Source organism: Heloderma suspectum, chromosome 5 (genome assembly GCF_057233095.1).
Source record: "Heloderma suspectum isolate Gila_16-S chromosome 5, 16-S_ref, whole genome shotgun sequence".
Taxonomy (NCBI): Eukaryota; Metazoa; Chordata; class Lepidosauria; order Squamata; family Helodermatidae; genus Heloderma; species Heloderma suspectum.
Genome location: NC_139462.1, coordinates 61,084,195 through 61,102,846, shown reverse-complemented (window position 1 = coordinate 61,102,846; position 18,652 = coordinate 61,084,195). Strand labels below are relative to the sequence as shown.

Sequence of the window (18,652 nt, the reverse complement as noted above, 5' to 3'; positions counted from 1 at the left end):
TAAGCTGGGATGTAGCGGCTTGTATTTTAAAGTGCTGCACGCAGCAAACCTTTTAAATGATTGTTTTGGTATAATAGTGGCAATAATTGTTTGCATCTAGGCTCCCTCTACCCAACCAGCATGCAGATCAATGATGAAGGGCGGCTGGTGGTCTATTTCAGGACTGAGATTCGATTCAGGGGGCAATTTGTAATGTCTCACCCAGGTAAGACCAGCATTTTGTTTTGCATCTGAGGTATACATAAACCTCAGTAGTACTGATTTTTCTGGATATCAGAGATTTTGTTTTTTATGTGATCAAAGAGCATTTCTGAGCAGATGAAAAGCAAAATGTTTCTTTGCAGAGGTAATAATGAATTAATGGGTTGGGACTAGAATTCAGCTTCCACAAATGGAAGGACTCCCTCTGTCCATAATCCAGTGGATTAGCATTCCCCAACTTAGTACCCTGCAGAAGTTTGGGACTATAGCTCCCATTAGCCCCAGACAGCATGGCTAATGGTCAGGGGTTATACGAGTTGTAGTCTTAAACATCTGGAGGGCACCAGCATGGGAAAGGCTACAGTGGAAGGATTCCACTGATGGAAGAGGGGAGATGGCTTTTGCAGATTCCCACCTCTCTCCGCAGCTCACAGCGTCATCTCTCATACTGTCCCAGATTTTCAGAGGGTGCAAGGCACTGCGGGTAGAAGCAGGAAGTGACAAACAGCACCCTTCTCCCCTGCCTCCTTTCCACTAGTGGGAATGATGTCTGAATCCAACCCTTGTGTTTCACACTGTGCTAGGTGAGGCCTGTTCATTTCATCATAACATGTGTCCTTTGCTTTGGCAGGTACTTCGCTGTCATCCATGGTGATGTCTGCTGATCACCCTGGCCTCACGTTCACACTGAGCCTTTCTCAAAGTGAGCAAACCTTCCACCAGCCTATGCAGCAATGGAAATTTGTCTCAGATTTTGCTGTGAGTGCCATGCAGTATTCTGTAGTATCTTTCCATGTAAAGAATGGTGTACAACCCTTGCGACATTTATTCTTATAACTGTATGATTGGTGAAGATGAGAAATTGTAAGCTGCCCAAGACCAACACACCTGCCAGCAAGTTTTGTCAAGAGTACCCAGTGACCTTCACAGATGATCGGCATTTGAACATTAGTCCTCAATATTCTAACCCAACACAGTATCCAGTGATTCCTCCTCATGCAAACCCAACATAGTATCCACTGAAGTCCGCTGGCCATGAAGAATGTTATTTCCAGTGCAATGCACCTATCACCTCTTGATGGCCAAAGCCACAACAGAGTGATTTCAGTATGGTGGCCATATATGATGAATCACTTAACTTCTAATAGATGGAGGGTGCAATCCTATCAGGATAGGCAGCTGCCACTGAACTTGGGAAGTTGGGACGGGGGGGCGGATGCCGGACGACGCATAGGAAGCGTCAGAAAGGCACTTCCACCATCCCCACCCCGTCCCCCAGAACATGCTGGTTTTGCTGCTCTGCATTCCTCTTACGAGCGCGGAGTGTGGGGCTGATCCGCACTGCCTATGAGGCAGCACGGGGGGGGAGGGGTGAAGGTCAGTTCTGAGGGAACTGACCTCGGAGGACGGGCTCTGAGGTTGGTTCCCGGGAACCATCCTATCCTATGGCCATCTAGCTGCTGACTAGCAGCCATAGGGTTGTGCCCTAAATTTTAAATCAATATGCTTTATCACCAAAACTTCCATATAGATGTCTTTTTGAGGATAAAGTATGGATATTGTGTAGCTGTTCTCAAGATAAGATAATTTACAATTTTTTAAAAAGCTGCAGTTAATTGTTAGAAGGAAATAAATTGCCTTTCATCATTTGGGGAATCTGGAATATAGAATATTCTCTGTTCAGAAAATGAACAAATTTACAGCCTATTAGTATTGTGAAGGTTTTGATTTAAAGGTGTGTCAGCACTGATTTCAAATAAAAACCTCTGTGATTTTTTATTGCTTGAAAGAAAGGCATGGTGGTTTTGCCTTAATTAAAATGTAAACTGTCTGCTAGCTCTGGATACAAGTGGAAAGAAAAAAACCTTCTTTAAGCCCATTTCTACATTCTGAGCTTGTCTAATCCCAAGCATATATAGTCAGAACTACATCCCATTGAGTTCAGTGTATGTTATTTAAAAATTGTAGGAATAGAAGAAGAGTTGTGTGTGCACGTGTTTATCAGAATCACTTAGATGCAAAATAGAAAGAGCCAATGCTTTGGTACATATTTTGCCCACAAGCACCCATACTGTTGCATAAAAAGGAGAGAATCCAAATGAAGACATATCAAAAGGGTAGAGCAAAGCTGTAGTTTGCCGAAGACCCCACTGACAAATCTACCCCTTTTTGTTGTCATTTTCTTTTTTAAAAACAAAGCACTTTTAAAGTGAAAATTGTTCACATTCTGTTGTTGTGCCCGTTTTTCTAGGTACGTGACTATTCTGGTACTTACACTGTGAAACTTATCCCTTGTATTGCCGCACCCAGCCAAGAATATACCCAGCATGTCATCTGTAGCCCACGGGAGCCAATCACCTTTGATCTAGATATCAGGTTCCAGCAGGTAAAACAACTCAGTATTTTAATGCTCTCAACTAACAGAGTATTTTGACTGCATTTATCTGGCACATTACATACACTCCCTTGGTAATTGAGCTTAATTACTTACTCATGCAGATCATCAGCACTAGGGGACTAGTTACATGTTGCCTTTTTCCACTGACTTGGAAGAGCTGGTCATTCATATTTTAAAAATCCAGTAACAAGGAAACTTTTTTTTTAACACTTAGTCAATCTAGATATTTCAGTTAACTTTAAAGTTGTGTCAGGGCAGAGACCATGACTTGGTTCACACATAAAGACAACCCAGAGTATTAGTTGAGTGTGGGTTATTGCTTAATCATGGGTTGTCGTTGCTTATGAACTCTGCACTATGGTTTAATTATGGGTTGTTAACCGTGAACAATCCAGATTTCACACCCCACAACAAACCATGGGTTCTTTTCCTGGATTGTTTGCGGTTAACAACCCAGAGTTAAACCATAGCAAAGGGTTCACACATAACAGCAACTTGTGCTTCAACAACAACCTACAATTCAACAACAACAACATATACTCTGGGTTGTGAACCAGGCCAATAGCCTAGGTAAATATTATGGAACTAGATGTTATACTTGAGGCTGTTTCTGAAAATTGCAGTCCTGTGCCGAGTTCTTCCACTCTATCCACTGTCCACATGTGACATCATGTTGTATTTCCTCACCTCTTCTCCATATCATTGGCTAGCAAGGATAGGGGAAAGCCCCAGGTAAGTATGCCTAAACTGAATGGAGAGAAGGGAGAAAACCTGACACAAGTCATTTTTGGTAGTGGCTTCATGTCCTCTTGAGGTGGGAGCAGTGGCGCTTAAGGAAGAGATGCTAGTTAGTACAAGGGAGTTGCATTACAGTAATTGATTTGGGCTGTGCCACCAGTGTTCATCCTCCTGGTCCCTCATTTGCCTTCTGCAAGGAGTGCAGAAATTGGCACAGTCATTTTGTGGCTTGTGGGTATCAGGCACAAACCCCTTCACCAGAGATTATCATATGCTGTGGGGGGGATCAGCTGATGTGTAGCAGCTAGACTGACTCTAATGAAGGGGATGAGGAGGGGCACAAGTCCATGGTATACAGCAGGTCCCAAGTTCAGTCCCTAACATTTCCAGTTAAAAGCATTGGATATGCAACGGATCAAAAATAAGGCAATCAATGCTCACCAGTCACGGTGGCTGTAGACTGCCTCCAGTATTCGGCAGAATGCCTCTGAATAGCAGTTGCTGGGGAACGTGTGCAGGAGGGTGTTATTCCTCTCATGTCCGGCTTGTGGGCTTCCTATAGACAACTGTGAGAACAGAATGGGTGTATGGTCTGATCCAGCACGGCTCTTTCTATGTTCTTGTGAAATGCTCTTTGACACCTTAGAAAGCCGCCGCTAGTCCACATAGACAATGCTAAGCCAGGTGGATTAGTGCTGTCACTCAGTATAAGACAATTTCATAAGTTGCGGGTGGGGAGTCGAGCGCCTCTTCAAGACTGTTGTCCCTTACTATGAACAACAAAACTCTGTTTCTTCTAGTGAATCAGTTGATGGATTTAGCCTATTTTCACAGACTCTGCTCTTATTTGAAGAAGCGATTCCATTGGATAGTGATGTGGAAACAAATGTTCCTGTATTGTGTGTAGAACAATTCATGGGATAGCTAACAAATGCTCTTGAAGCATTTATTTGTGCGCACACAACATGCTTCATGCTGCACTGTTTGCTTTGGCTTTATTTGAAGGGCTCAAGTCAAGAGTACCAAGTGAACATAAGAAAGAGCTGCAATTTAGAAAGCTATAGCTGGATTTCAGAAAAAGGAACTGAAGTGGTTCTCACCCCCAAACCTTTAATTTTATACAGGTCAGTGACCCAGTAGCAGCTGAATTTAATCTGAACACCCACATGTTTCTGTTGTCCAAGAAGGACCTGTGGCTATCTGATGGCTCCATGGGATTTGGAGAAGGAACCGATGTTGCATTCACAGAAGGTAAAGAGAGTTTTACCCTCTACATATTGCAGACCCTGGCGTGAAGCTACATTTTTACAATCAGTCAGTAATGACTAAGTAGTAAGTTTCTATTATAGAAGATGAAAAGCAAGGCATGGGCTAAATTTCCATCTGTAGCATCCCAGAATAAGTAAAAAAAAAACCCTACTCTGCTCCTGAATTCCCAGCATCCATTGGCTGATTACAATGAAGGTCTCAGATGCTAATTATTTGGTGCATGCCCATTATATCTGCACAGAAGAATTTCAGGTAGCAGCTCCTTGTTCTTTTGGTGAGACGCGTCTTCCGATAGGATTCAGGTTCTAAAATGAGAATTCAAGCCTTGATCCACCCCGGATGGCTGGCATCACAACAAAGGAGGGGAGCCTGGGCTGCAGAAGCATCCACTATGATGCTGGTTCTGGCCAGAGGGTCAGATTGCATGCATTGGTGTTGCGTAAGGACCTGTCGCCTTTGCCCACATTAATTTAGAACAAAAGGAACATGGCAAGGAGTGGAAAGAGCAGCAGAGGAATAGACAGTATAACAGCATTAGTGTAAGTGGACTTGCTCCAGCAGTGGCCTATAGTCGTTCCCAGGCGGCTATCCTGGTCTTACACAATACCCAGCCTCAAGGACCTCTCCCACGCAAAATTAGCACAAGAGACGCCAGCCTGATAAACCAGGCTTGTCATTTCTTTAAAATTATTGCTCTGGGCATACAAGCAGTAATTGGAAGAAAATGTCTTAATAAAAAGTTACTTTAATAAAATTGTGGTTAGGATTCAGGGATATATTTTTAAGGCGGATTCATATGATACTTTTTGTACTTTGGTACCAATTCTTGAGTTTAAAAATGTTTTAGATGAAGTGGTGCCACTGAATAAAACTTCTATTAGGAAGTAGAATTCGCAGTGTTCATAACGAGTCTGTTACTCAGACCATCACTAGGAAAACAAAATCATCCATTAGACCAGTACTTAATATCCTGACTGTAACATCAAAATAAACCCCCCTCAGCTCCTGTCATTGAATTTCGGTTGCCCCCTAGTGAGAAAGAATAGAGTTGCACTCATTGGCTCCTAAAAATGTGGTTGTGTCCCGTAAAAGTGCAAGAATATTAAACAAAGAGTAATGTGAAAGTATTGATCTACATATGCTGAGGCAATTTTAACATTGGTCAACTCCATACTTGGAACCCTGATTTCAAATTCTCCTGGTTAGGTTTGTGTGTACAATGCTAAATAAGTAAATATTGGTATACATTATGGAAATTCAACATATATGTTTTATTTTGCATAATTGGTTCTACTTGAGATGAGAGGGAAAAGTCACTTGAAGCACTACTCTCTACACTCTGATTTCTAATCGTAGACATCATTTGCACACTTTCAAGCTCATCTTTATAGACATGAGGCCTAAAAATGTGTGTTTTATAAAACCAGAGTTTCTCATAATGCTGAATTTTGCACCACAAATCAAATTCTGTGCTTCAGGAATATTTGTGTGGAGGTATGAGATACACACAGTCCAGCTAACAATTGCAGGTGTGAGGGGGCGGGGACTGAGATATGAAAGAATATATTTAGACTTTCTCAGTACTGAGAAAAAATAATCTTTATTTTATTAGATTAAAAATAATCTGAAAATAATCAGAAACTTCGTGATTTCAACTGAATTCTCATTTTGTTAGTTCAGCATCAGCATAGGCGCAAAGGTCGGGGAGGTGGTGTCGCTGTGGTCTATAGGGATTGCACCTCCCTTTCCAAGCTTCCTGCCGGATCATGCACCAATTCTGTGTGTCTGGTGTTGAGCACAAGAGACAAGGTGGGGATTGCTGTTGATGTACCAGCCACCGTGCTGCCTAGCAGTCTCCCTGCCTGAGCTGATGGGGGTTGTCTTGGACTTCGTGTTGAGGACTCCCAAACCAATTGTTCTGGGGAACCCCAACAACCTTGTCAGAAGCAGGTCAGACCTTTATGGCTGCCATGACAACTATGAGCCTGTCTTCATTTGTCATTGGCCCCACACATGTAGCAGGTCACACTCTGGACTGTCTTGATATTTTTGACTGAACAAGAAGATGGTGATCTGGATTTGAGGGACTTCTTGGTAACTTATTTGTCATTGTCAGACTACTACTAGTTGAAATTTAGGGCTACAGCACTTGTTCCCCTCTGCAGGGGTAGTGGACCTATTAGAATGGCCTGCCCCTGCAGGCTGATGGAATTCCAATATGTGCTTCTGGGGAGTTTCGAGTTGGCCTAGTGGGGTTCAACCTGTTGTAGAGGGGATTGCACTGTTCCTGAAGGATCAGGTTTGCAGTCTGGAGTGGGGGCTGGTAGATTCATCTTTTGTCAATACTCAAGTAGCATCCGTGGCATGATGAAGCACCTTTTATCAGCTGAGGCTGATGCACCAACTGTGACCCTTCCTGGACAGAAATAGCCTGGCCTCAGTGATCTCGGTGTAGTAGCTTCTAGACTGGACTTCTGCGATGTACTTTATGTGGGGCTGCCTTTGAAGAGTTTGAAACCTGCAGCTGGCTCATAAAACCATGGCTAGACTGTTAGTGGGAGGTGAGCAAAGAGAGCATATCCCACCCGTACTGAAACAACTTCATTGGCTACTGGTATGTTTCTGAGCAAAATGCTAGTTTTTAATTTTAAAGCCCTACGCATCTTCAGACCCAGATGTTTATTGGACTACCTCCTCCTGTAACAGTCTGCCCACTTACTGAGATCTTCAACTAAGGCCTTTCTCCGGGGGCCTCTGCCATCTGAAGGGTGGTGAGTGGCGACTGGTGAAAGAGCCTTGCTTCTGGAATTGTGTGGCAATAAGAGCGGTGTGCTAATGGGATTATCATCTAGGAATTGGACAAAAACATTTGGTTTTCCCGGGCTTTTAAGAACCTTTGATAGCTTTGGGAGTGTCACAAACTTTTAAACAGTTTTATGATTTTGTTTTATCTATACAAGCTTGTCGCTGTTTTAGTTACTGATACATTTTTGTTATTTTACTTACTATATTGTATATTGTTTTTATTGTATTGCATTTCTCTTAGCCACCCTAGGTACATAATTGTGTTTGAAAGTAGGCCACATCTCAGTAGTGGAGCACATGCTTTGCATGCAGAAAAGTCCCAGGGTCAATCCCCAGCATCTCTAGGTAGGGCTAGGAAAGAATCCTGCCTGAAACTCTGGAGAGCTGCTGCTGCCAGTCAGTGTCAACAGTACTGGGCTAGATTATCAGTGGTCTGACTCCATATAAGTCAGTTTCCTCTGTTCCTAAGGAATATAAATAGTATAAATAAATTTTGTTTTTATTCATTTTTTAGGCTCTGAAATTTATGGCCGGGTCATGGTGGATCCTGTTCAGAATCTAGGCGAGTCTTTCATCTGTAACATTGAGAAGGTGTTTCTGTGCACTGGGGCTGATGGGTATGTCCCCAAGTACAATCCAGATAACAAAGAATATGGTTGCCTAGCTGACTCCTCCTCCTTACTATACAGATTCAAGATTCTGGTATGTACACTGGTACAATAAAATACAGTTCTAACACAGTAAGTCAAATTTAAAATCCTGAACATAATAATGTACCAGTGTTCGATTGCTGTTCTCTAGGATAAAGCTCAACCGGATACCCAGGCAAAAGTGTTTGGAAATATGGCCTTCCATGCTAAACTAGCAGTGGATCACATAGATGGTTACCCTTTGGTAAAGCAGCCCGGTTCTGATGGATTCAGCCTGTTGTCAAATCCACTATTCCAGGTAAATTTTACCAGTGATGTTCCAGAAATGGCATATTTGCAAACTGCCTTTGTTCCTAGCAAGGTACTTTTTAAAAATCTACCTACTATCCTCAGAAGCCCAGACCTTTTTTAAAAAATGTGCTCATAGCATAACATGAGAAGAAAACGAATTTGGGAATTTTAATAATTAATAAACAAAAGGTGAAGAAGCTACCATATTCTCAGAGAATGCTTCCATACTCAATTATTATCCCTTTATGTGCTTGCTTTATCTACTCTTACATTTTTCTGGGGAGAGGATATTGGACAAGTCCAACCTTACTTATTTGTGATCACCTTCCATTGATTTTAACAGAACTAAGGTAGAAAATTAAATGTTAAGTCCCATGGGGGAGTGGGGGAGGTTATCCACAAAAAAACAAATGTATCCTGAAATGCAGACTGTGATATTCTTTCCTTCTTACATTATAAGCACTTCGTTGCTGTTAAGTCGTGTCCGACTCTTCATGACCCCATGGACCATAGCACGCCAGGCCTTCCTGTCCTCCGCTTTCTCCTGGAGTGCGCTCAAATTCATATTCATTGCATCAGTGATGCTATCTAGCCATCTCATCCTCTGCCGTCCCCTTCTCCTTTTGCCTTCAATCTTTCCCAGCATCAGGGTCTTTTCCAGAGAGTTTTCTCTTCACATTAGGTGGCCAAAATATTTGAGCTTCACCTTCAGTATCTGTCCTTCCAATGAGCACTCAGGGTTGATTTCCTTTAGGATTGACTGATTTGATCTCCTTGCAGTCCAGGGGACTCGTAAGAGTCTTCTCCAGCACCACAGTTCGAAAGCATCAATTCTTCGGTGCTCAGCCTTCCTTAAAGTCCAGCGCTCACAGCCATACGTTACTACTGGGAAAGCCATTGTTTTGATTAGACGGACCTTTGTCGGCAAGGTGATGTCTCTGCTTCTTACTATGCTGTCTAGGTTTGCCATAGCTTTCCTCCCAAGGAGCAAGCGTCTTTTAATTTCATGGCTACAGTCACCGTCTGCGGTGATCTTGGAGCCCAAGAAAATACTGTCACTGCTTCCATTTCTTCCCCTTCTTTATGCCAGGAAGTGATGGGACCAGATGCCATGATCTTCGTTTTTTTAATGTTGAATTTCAAACCAGCTTTTGCACTCTCCTCTTTCACCCTCAACAAGAGGCTCTTGAGATCCTCTTTGCTTTCTGCCACTAGGGTGGTATCGTCTGCGAATCTGGGGTTGTTGATAATTCTCCCGGCAATCTTAATTCCGACCTGTGATTCATCCAACCCGGCATTTCTCATGATGTACTCTGCATATAAGTTAAATAAGCAGGGCAACAATATACAGCCTTGTCGTACTCCTTGTTCCATGTCCGGTTCTTACTGTTGCTTCTTGACCCTCGTATAGGTTTCTCAGGAGACAGGTAAGGTGGCCTGGTACTCCCATCTCTTTAAGAATTTGCCACAGTTTGTGGTGATCCACACAATCAAAGGCTTTAGCGTATTCAATGAAGCAGAAATAGACGTTTTTCTGGAAATCTCTTGCTTTCTCCATGATGCAGCGAATGTTGGTGATTTGATCTCTAGTTCCTCTGCCTCTTCGAAACCCATCATGGCTATCAGGAACATTCAGATCTTTCCTTTATAGTTCTTCTGTGTATTCTTTCCACCTCTTCTTAATCTCACCTGCTTCTGTTAGGTCCCTGCCTTCTTTGTCCTTTATCATGCCCATCTTTGCACAAAACGTTCCCTTGATATCTCCGATTTTCCTGAAAAGATCTCTAGTCTTTCCCATTCTATTGTTTTCCTCGATTTCTTTGCATTGTTCATTTAAGAAGGCCTTCTTGTCTCTCCTTGCTATTCTCCAGAACTCTGCATTCAGTTGGATATATCTTCCCCTTTTCCCCTTCCTTTTTGCTTCCCTTCTTTCCTCAGCTACTTGTAAAGCCTCATCAGACAGCCACTTTGCTTTCTTGCATTTCTTTTTCTTTGGGATGGATTGAGTTGCTGCCTCCTGAACAATGTTACCTCCGTCCATAGTTCCTCAGGCACTCTGTCTATCAGGTGTAATCCCTGAAATCTATTCCTCACCTTCACTGTATATTCATAAGGGATATGATTTCGGTCATACCTGAATGGTTTAGTGGTTTTCCCTACGTTCTTCAATTTAAGCCGAAATTTTGCAATGAGAAGCTCATGATCTGAGCCACAGTCAGCTCCAGGTCTTGTTTTTACTGACTGTATAGAGCTTCTCCATCTTTGGCTGCAAAGGACATAATCAATCTGATTTCGATATTGACCATCTGGTGATGTCCATGTGTAGAGTCGCCTCTTGTGCTGTTGGAAAAGAGTGTTTGCTATGATCAGCGTGTTCTCTTGGCAAAACTCTATTAGCCTTTGTCCTGCTTCATTTTGTACACCAAGGCCATGCTTGCCTGTTATCCCAGTGATTTCTTGACTTCCTATTTTAGCATTCCCCTACGATGAAGAGGACATCTTTTTTTGGTGTTATTTCTAGAAGGTGTAGTAGGTCTTCATAGAACCGATCAACCTCAGCTTCTTTGGCCTCAGTGGTTGGGGCACAGACTTGAATTACTGTGATACTGAATGTTTTGCCTTGGATTCGTACTGAGATCATTCTGTCATTTTTGAGATTGTACCCCAGTACTGCTTTTCCCACCCTTTTATTGAGTATGAGTGCTACTCCATTTCTTCTAAGGGATTCTTGCCCACAGTAGTAGATATAATGGTCACCTGAATTAAATTCACCCATGCTTGGTCCATTTTAGTTTGTTGATTCCCAAGATGTCGATGTTCAATCTTGCCATCTCATGTTTGACCACTTTAAGCACTTTAGCTGTACCCAATTCATGTTTTGGTCCACTTTAAGCACTTTAGCTGTACCCAATTTATGTTTTGGTCCTTTTTGCTCTTTGACAACTCAGTATGCCAACAGCAAAATCTTTTTTTCCATCGTATTATTTTTATGTGCCGAGAGCAATACTTTGAGAAAGAGTCATATTTGAAATCTTGAATCCCAGAGATATTAGGACTCATGTAGGGTTCTCTTTTGCTTAATGTTTTCGTGTGTTTTTCATCTAACAGGTAGCAGCAGGTCGAGAGTGGTACATTCACACTATCTACATGGTTCGGTCACGTGACAATGCCCACAGAGGTCTAGGAAAGAGAAGTGTTGAGTACCGCCATGTTTTATCTTCAGCTGATGGAATCCCTGGAGATACACATTTTGGGCGCACTCGAAGAGCCATCTCAAATACTCCTGCTCTTGCACAAGATATTGGTGCAGATAAAAATAGGGGCACCAACATCCAGCATATAGTTCTTGACCGGTCTAACAAAATTATCATCAAGCAGAAAGATCGCTCCCTAGCAGGTGAACCTTATGAGAAGCCACTCTTGGAAATCACAGGAAGCAATATGGAAGATAGGATTGTACCCATCGTCGGAGGTGCAGCAGGGCTGCTGCTTCTGATCTGCGCTGTTTTGATTGTTGTCCTCATTCTGAAGAGGAAAGGATGTTTTACTGATGGGAAAAGAAATTCATGCATCAACTATTCCAACAGTAACGAAACTGTCACTACACAGCACAGCAACAGTGACAGCTCTGAAGTCTAATTGCATTGCAGGGGTGAGGGTTATCCTTTGAAGATACTTCATTTCATCATTAAAAAACAGTATTGTGGGGCTGTGTTCGTACATACTGGAAACTGCTGCAGTTTTAATGCTAGGTTGTGTGTGATTCCAGCATATGAAGAGTGTAGCAAACAAGATGAAGTGTATAGACGTGTGACTTATTTATAACTTCCCCCATCCCCAGGACACAGGATAAGCTCCCGGAGTAGAATGTTCATTAAACCTAGCATATTTTTTTTTCAAATGGTGCTCAAAAACTCATCAGCTAGCAGCTATAAATGTGCCTTATCTGCAAACATGAAAGCCTGGTGCTCTTCAAAGGGATATTGATTTCCTTTTCATTTAACTTGTATAGTGTCTAGAGTTATATACCCTTCTTGTATATGGAAAGGTGAGGGGTGGGATCAAGAGAAGGATTTAACTAGATAGGGTAGAAGTAAAGCATCTGTAATTAAATCTGCAAGTATAATTGTACTGTCTATATGGATGAGAGAACTACTGCATTGGGAAAATGCTATGCTTATTTAAAGAGGGTATTTCTTGAGCGTTTTAACCTACAGGTATTATAAATATACCTTTATACAAGCCCCTAAAGCTGATGTGTATTTTGTATTGTATCATGCCTTTCACGATAAACCTAAATCATTATGGTACTTCCTTTTTGTCTGCCTGCAGTTAGTAAAACGTCCATTAGTGTTACTCCAAACAGTTTCTTGTTAAGAGGGCTTGGCAAATATTGTAAGATATTGTGAATAAGACATTAATATCCTGTAATTTGTTTCCAGGTTCATTGAGCATTCAGTTTGTAAAAAACCAACTGTTGTCCAGCCAGGCAATCAGAGTAAACACTATAAACCATCAAATGCAGCCACTTCATTAAAGGATCTTTACCACTAAATACTTGGCAAATGGGCAATTTTGTAAAGGGTCTCTCCCAATGTTGTGTCAGTGGTATGAGGAACCTAAACTGCATAGGCACTTTTTGCATGATTCTCCACTTGTGTGAAGCAGCAACCATGTAGTTCGAGCCCCTCCTATCCATGCCAGGCAGCCTTTTTCCTTGATATGAATAATACAGGGGGAAAAAACTACAGAAAATGTGTTTTGGATTCAAACACGCTGTGCTCATAGAAAATTCAAATTACCTGTTTATAGCAGAATCTTATACATGTTTACTCAGAAGTCACGCTGACTTCAGTGGGACCTACTACCTAGTGTTTTTTTTTGTGGTAGCCGTAATCAATTAATTGGTTATAGAATAAGCTATGGAAAGCCTTTTGAGCACCAAAAAGGTAACCCTGATTAATTGGACAACCAATTTTGTCTGTTTTTACGTGTTTGTATATAAAAAGGAAGTGCCTGGCACAATCTTAGAAAAAGCATTTTGTATTCAGGAAAATGTCCCTTAATGGTGCCTGGAGCAACACATTTGCATTGTCACAAAGGAACCAACTATTATCTACCTATATGCATATTTATGCAATTTAATTGATTAAAACTCAGCTTTTGATTTTTAAGTTTAACTGCATCAGCTGACAGCCCTGATTAAAGGGTTCATAGTTACTGAAAGTTGATTTAAAAATACATTTCTGGAAATGGGAAAGGACAGGCTGCTGCTCAAGCCTGTCAGTTAACAAGTCCTCCTCCTGTTAGCCAGAAAGAGGAACACTCAATATGGTAGAGCTACTGGCCAGTCCACAAGTTGCAAGCCCACAGCCGTTCTACGATGGCAGCTACCCTCATATTTTAGTGATTTGTAGTATGTTTGCCTATGACAAGGCGGGGGAATGGGGAATAAACTCTTCTCCAGTTTACAAAAGCTTCCCTACTTTATTACCCGGCGGTAATAACTTGTTATAGGCAAGGTCGTACCAACAAGCCTGGTTGCCCTTAATTTCATTATTACTGATGAGGAGTGATATTCTCAAACTTCCCCACAAGTGCCTTTGTTAATGTCACTTAAGTCTGTTGGGAAAAATGGTTTAATGGAAACATTCTTTTTATAGTCTTGGTCAGTCATCCACTTTCTTCAAATTGCAATTTACTTAAAATATACTTACCAGCTCTGAGCCTTCACTCGCCCAGGTTTCCATTATGGCCCACGTTACTGAACAGCTTGCCTACCTCCAAGAGCTATGTGCATAGGGCTGATTTACATTACCTTCCTAAATTAGGTGCTTATGTATATTAATCCCTGCCTGTTTTGAAATGGTAAAGGAAGCAAACTCTCTGCTAGCAGCAGCTACAGGAATAAAGGGCAGAGGGGCTTTGAGGACTGACTTAGCATGCATTGCAGTCCTAGACAGGAAGCGTAGCCCTTGTTTAATGCCACATATACTGTACTTATGGCTGCAGCTGCCTTTACTTGCAAGGGAAAGCAGTTGCTGCCTGGTTAAGGCTGCAATCCTGTACCCACTTGCTTCCAAGTAAACATGCATGGATTGCACTGTAAGCGATATGCATTTTAAACAAAGGTAGAGGTTTCTACTCCTGCCCAGAATGGGGCACTCTTTCCTCCCACAGTGCTATAGAACACAAGGAAAGTTAATCCAGTGAGCCCTACCAACCCAGTCTATGCATAGCAGCTGCTGGTCGGAGTCTTCTTTCTGCAGCAGCCCAAGAGGTGGAAAGGGACTAAAATACAAGCATTCCTTCATTACCTCACCTAGTGTGTGAGCCGCCCTTATGGAAGAGCTGTTGCCTGCAGTTTATGAAATTGGAGGTAAGACGTAAAATGTACTTTATGCACTGTTGTATATTTCTGCAATATGCTTATGCTACTTGTTTCAATGTACAAGCAAAGAAGGTTCAACCAAGCATAAGTCAAGCACTGAAATGTATCATTGAACTGTACTGTGCTAGACTGATCATGTGATAATTGTGACCTTGTACTTTTGTGAAATTGCCAAAACATTTTCAGACAGTTATTTTATAAAAGTGTTTTCTTTCATATTTGTGTTTGTACTTCTTTGTTATATTCCAAAACACATGGTATTAGGCCTGAATAGTAAGCTTGTCACACAAGCCAAGAGTGGACTGTATATTCTTAATTGCAGATCTTCAAATCTGGAGAAATTAAAGCTGGGAGACTAGTTTCTAAATGGTCAGTGGAGAAACTATCATGAATAGTTTTGCTAAGGAAGAGGTTTGTATACAAGTGAACACTGTGTAGCACTCATGAACAGATCGTGTAACCTTGCCTTTAAGATTTAACTTTTGCTGGCTTGGTTTTTCTGGCATATTTCTTACTTCCACTATAGTTTAATTTGAACATCATCCTTCCAATGAACAAGAATTGCCAGCAAACTTAGATTCTGCTCGCTCACACTCACACACCCGTGCCAGAATCCACAATAAACCCCAAAAAATGTATGAGTGCTAAAGAGACTTTGGTGGAGGCAGAGTATTATTTTCCCAATAGGAATGGGTGAAGTAGGCCAGTGTTTCAGTAGAGCAGAAAAAGTTCTCTGCCACTTGTGGTCAAGCACATATATGACAATAAAATGTTAAATGCATTAGAAAGCATCAAGAGTCAGTAACGACGTTTGGTCATAATAAACCATGGTTTATTGTTGTGTGAATGAGGTATGGTCTTATGCATTCCACCTCCCTTCATGAAGCACAACTTTTGCTTCCCACAGTTTGGCATTTTTATCTGAATCCAGGCTGCAGTTAAAATGATGGTTTATTAAAACAAACTAGCTTCAAAAAGCAAGGTTCGAAGTTGGCTTGTTTCACTAAACAACTTAAATGTGTAGATATAAAAGGAGCAAATCTCAAGCCTGTATTTCTCTCCACTGCAGATGACTGCAGATCCATTGCTTTTCTCCAGTGATCATACATATGTATGCAAATTTGCAATTCAGACCACTGTGTAAATGGCCCAAAGACAGACTTTGTCACTACTACTGAGGCCACAGCATAAACAAATCTTGATTTATGAGATTCAGCATTACTGAAAGCAGAAAGAATGGGACAAGACATTAAAAAAGCAGTAACTAGGACATGAAGCCTATTTTTTATTTCAAGTGTTAATGGTAAAAAAAAGTTCAGCACAGCTGTTTTATTTAAAAAAGTGGAACTACATTACTATTCTTCTAGTTCAGTAAGTAAACACATGAACCCGATGTCCTTTAATGACATAATAGTTGAGAATTGTACAGTACATCTTATGAAGACCCGTAAAATTAAAGACCTACTTTAAATTTAGTGATTACAAGAATTCAGTATTCACAGCTTTAATTTCTTTTTCCGCCCTCTACCATCAGGAGTACCATCCAACTTGCGTTTCTGCGCCTGTGAGGGAAGGGAAAGAGAGAAAAGATAGACCTTAGTCTTGTGAACTTGATTGGCTATGACCCAAAGGGTCATAGAATTACATTGAAATGAACTCAAGAGAGCTTTAGGCTTCTTGTACTTGAACAGCAACACCCATACCACAGTGCTTTTGAATTCGAGAGGAGTTTCAAAAGCACTTTTTAAAGTGGCAAAGGGAAGGTTTTCTGCTCAAAAGAAAGACAAGAAGTCCACCTGACTAGTAATAATGCCTGCTAAGAACCTAAGCAGGTCTTCTGATCATGCCAACAGATATGTGAGTAAAGCTGCAACTGTCTGCCTGGTTAATATGTGCCAGCTGGAGGCCTGGAAGAAAGTGGCTGTTGGAAATTATAATGGCTACACATCCAGAGTCTTTCCTATACACATGTTGCAGGGGCAGGGCTGGGGGCATGTGTGTGAATTAGCCCTTTTGATCTACTGACTGCAGTGCACTCAACTACAGAGAGGCTTTATTTTTTTCCAAATAATTTGCAGAAATTGACAGACTATCTTCACGTAAAGCACTTAAACACATTAAGGGTGCAATCCTATGCATGCTGAGACAGAGAAAAGGCCTTCAACTCCCAGCATGCCCCAGCCAGCTAGGGCATACTGGGAGTTGTAGATCTTTTCTCTGTCTCAACATGCATAGGATTGCACCCCAAAGCACTTAAGTCCACTTACCAAAGATGGCTTTGGTCCACGCTTCTTCTTCTCTGCCTTTTCCTTTTCTTCCAATTCCATGTTTTCTCTTTCAATCAAGGTGATTAAGGTATTACATCTTCTTTGCAGCTCCTGAATCACAATCAAAGCAGTAGTTAATATGGCCAACACACACAGAATCTCACTCAACTATTTCCTATTTCCACCACTTCCACTGTGCAGATAAGGAAAGACAGACTGCAAGTCAAGTATGCTCTGGGGATTGGGAGGTGTGGGGGACACTAATGATCAATTGTAGATGTCGTTTGGAAATAGTCCCTACAGACTCCACCCCCCCACCAAATAAAACCCCTGGCAGCAGCTTAAACAAGCAATATTATGTTAATAAAAGGCGGACAAATATGTTCCATATTCGGTCTAGAACTGTTACAACTGAGCTGTGGACAGTAAGTTACCTCTCAACAGGACAAAGGTATGCAACTCTATAGACCACCTTTGAAGAATGAATTACAAGCGTGACACTTGTTCTCTGCAAGCGGAGCCTATCACATGCAGGGGTGACGGAGAAACCTCGTAATTTGAGGGGAGTGAGATGGGAAGGAGCCCATATAGTTCTTCAACCAGCAATGACACTGTCCTCTGCAGACGACTACTACAGGAAGCACAGGCACTATGATACCTTCTAAGGCTGGCTGCCAGTCTAGGTAACACATGCACATTTAAGAACAAAGCCTCGTGGTTCCTTAAAAAATGGAGGTTACTTACTGTACATTCCTGTTCTCAGTTTGTTAACCACAAACAACCCAGAAAAAGAACCCATGGTTTGTTGTTGGGTTGTGAACTGGGTTGTTCATTGGTTGTTCCGCCAGTCTACAGCGGTGGTGGGCAGGATAAAAAAAAAAAACCCAGCCATTCTACATGTCAGTTTTACAGTTCTGCAAAAGCATCTGGGATTCAAGGAGGGAGCCCGGGGAGGAGGAAAACAACCCAGGGATTGAGAAAACAAACTACAGTTTGTTCTATCATCTACCAGACAAACCCTGAGTAGGAAAACAAACCATGAATTAAATAAACTATGGATTACCATTTATGTGCAAACCAGGCCATAGTTTTACCTCCTAAGGATCATAATGCTCTTTCAGAAACAAAGACATAGATGTAAATGTATACATACCATTGCAGTTCTAGACTTGAGGAACCAGTCAAATCTGAATTGGGGGGAGTTGCGTATACACTGTCTCAATTCATCGTATACATTCTCTTTGTCAAATCCTAGCTTGTGAAGCATACAGATCAAAAAACGATCTTCCTCTTCTGTATAATTCTTCCCTTTGTTAGTGCCATATGATATTCTCAGCTGGTGAAAAGGTGCTTTGTATCTGCCAATCTAAGCAAATCAAGCATTTAACCCACAGAACTAATGAGATATACAATAATTTACTGCACTGCAAAAACATGAGGCATAGTACAATATCACTGGAAATCTGATTTAATATTAATACTACATCATATTTTTCTAGCAATATGAAAAGCCTCTTACTTGTACAAAATCAGACTGGAGAATTCAAACTGTGCTTTTCGAAGGGCTAGATTTTCTTTCCAACACAGGAAAATGAACTTCGTAGTTTACAAATTCACAAAGGGCACAATCCTATCAGGATTC

At 41.5% G+C, this 18,652-nt stretch overlaps 2 protein-coding genes across 3 annotated transcripts in view; one reads left to right on the top strand and one right to left on the bottom strand.

The window, feature by feature from the left end:
- The window catches only part of FREM3 (FRAS1 related extracellular matrix 3), a 124,477-nt gene extending 109,519 nt beyond the window's left edge, over window positions 1-14,958 (top strand). Inside the window, exons 18-24 of the mRNA XM_084856167.1 lie at window positions 101-205; window positions 833-960; window positions 2,453-2,587; window positions 4,462-4,588; window positions 7,926-8,113; window positions 8,213-8,359; window positions 11,461-14,958. Coding sequence (XP_084712293.1) covers window positions 101-205; window positions 833-960; window positions 2,453-2,587; window positions 4,462-4,588; window positions 7,926-8,113; window positions 8,213-8,359; window positions 11,461-11,991 — 1,361 coding nt within the window. The 3' untranslated portion in view covers window positions 11,992-14,958. The remainder of the gene's footprint in view (window positions 1-100; window positions 206-832; window positions 961-2,452; window positions 2,588-4,461; window positions 4,589-7,925; window positions 8,114-8,212; window positions 8,360-11,460) is intronic.
- Window positions 14,959-15,549: 591 nt separating this feature from the next.
- SMARCA5 (SNF2 related chromatin remodeling ATPase 5) overlaps window positions 15,550-18,652 on the bottom strand; it is a 32,470-nt gene continuing 29,367 nt past the window's right edge. For both annotated transcript variants that reach the window (XM_084856168.1, XM_084856170.1), the window contains 3 exons: window positions 18,164-18,376; window positions 17,011-17,121; window positions 15,550-16,305 (listed from right to left, as the gene is read on the bottom strand). In XM_084856168.1, coding sequence (XP_084712294.1) covers window positions 16,240-16,305; window positions 17,011-17,121; window positions 18,164-18,376 — 390 coding nt within the window. In that variant the 3' untranslated portion in view covers window positions 15,550-16,239. The remainder of the gene's footprint in view (window positions 16,306-17,010; window positions 17,122-18,163; window positions 18,377-18,652) is intronic.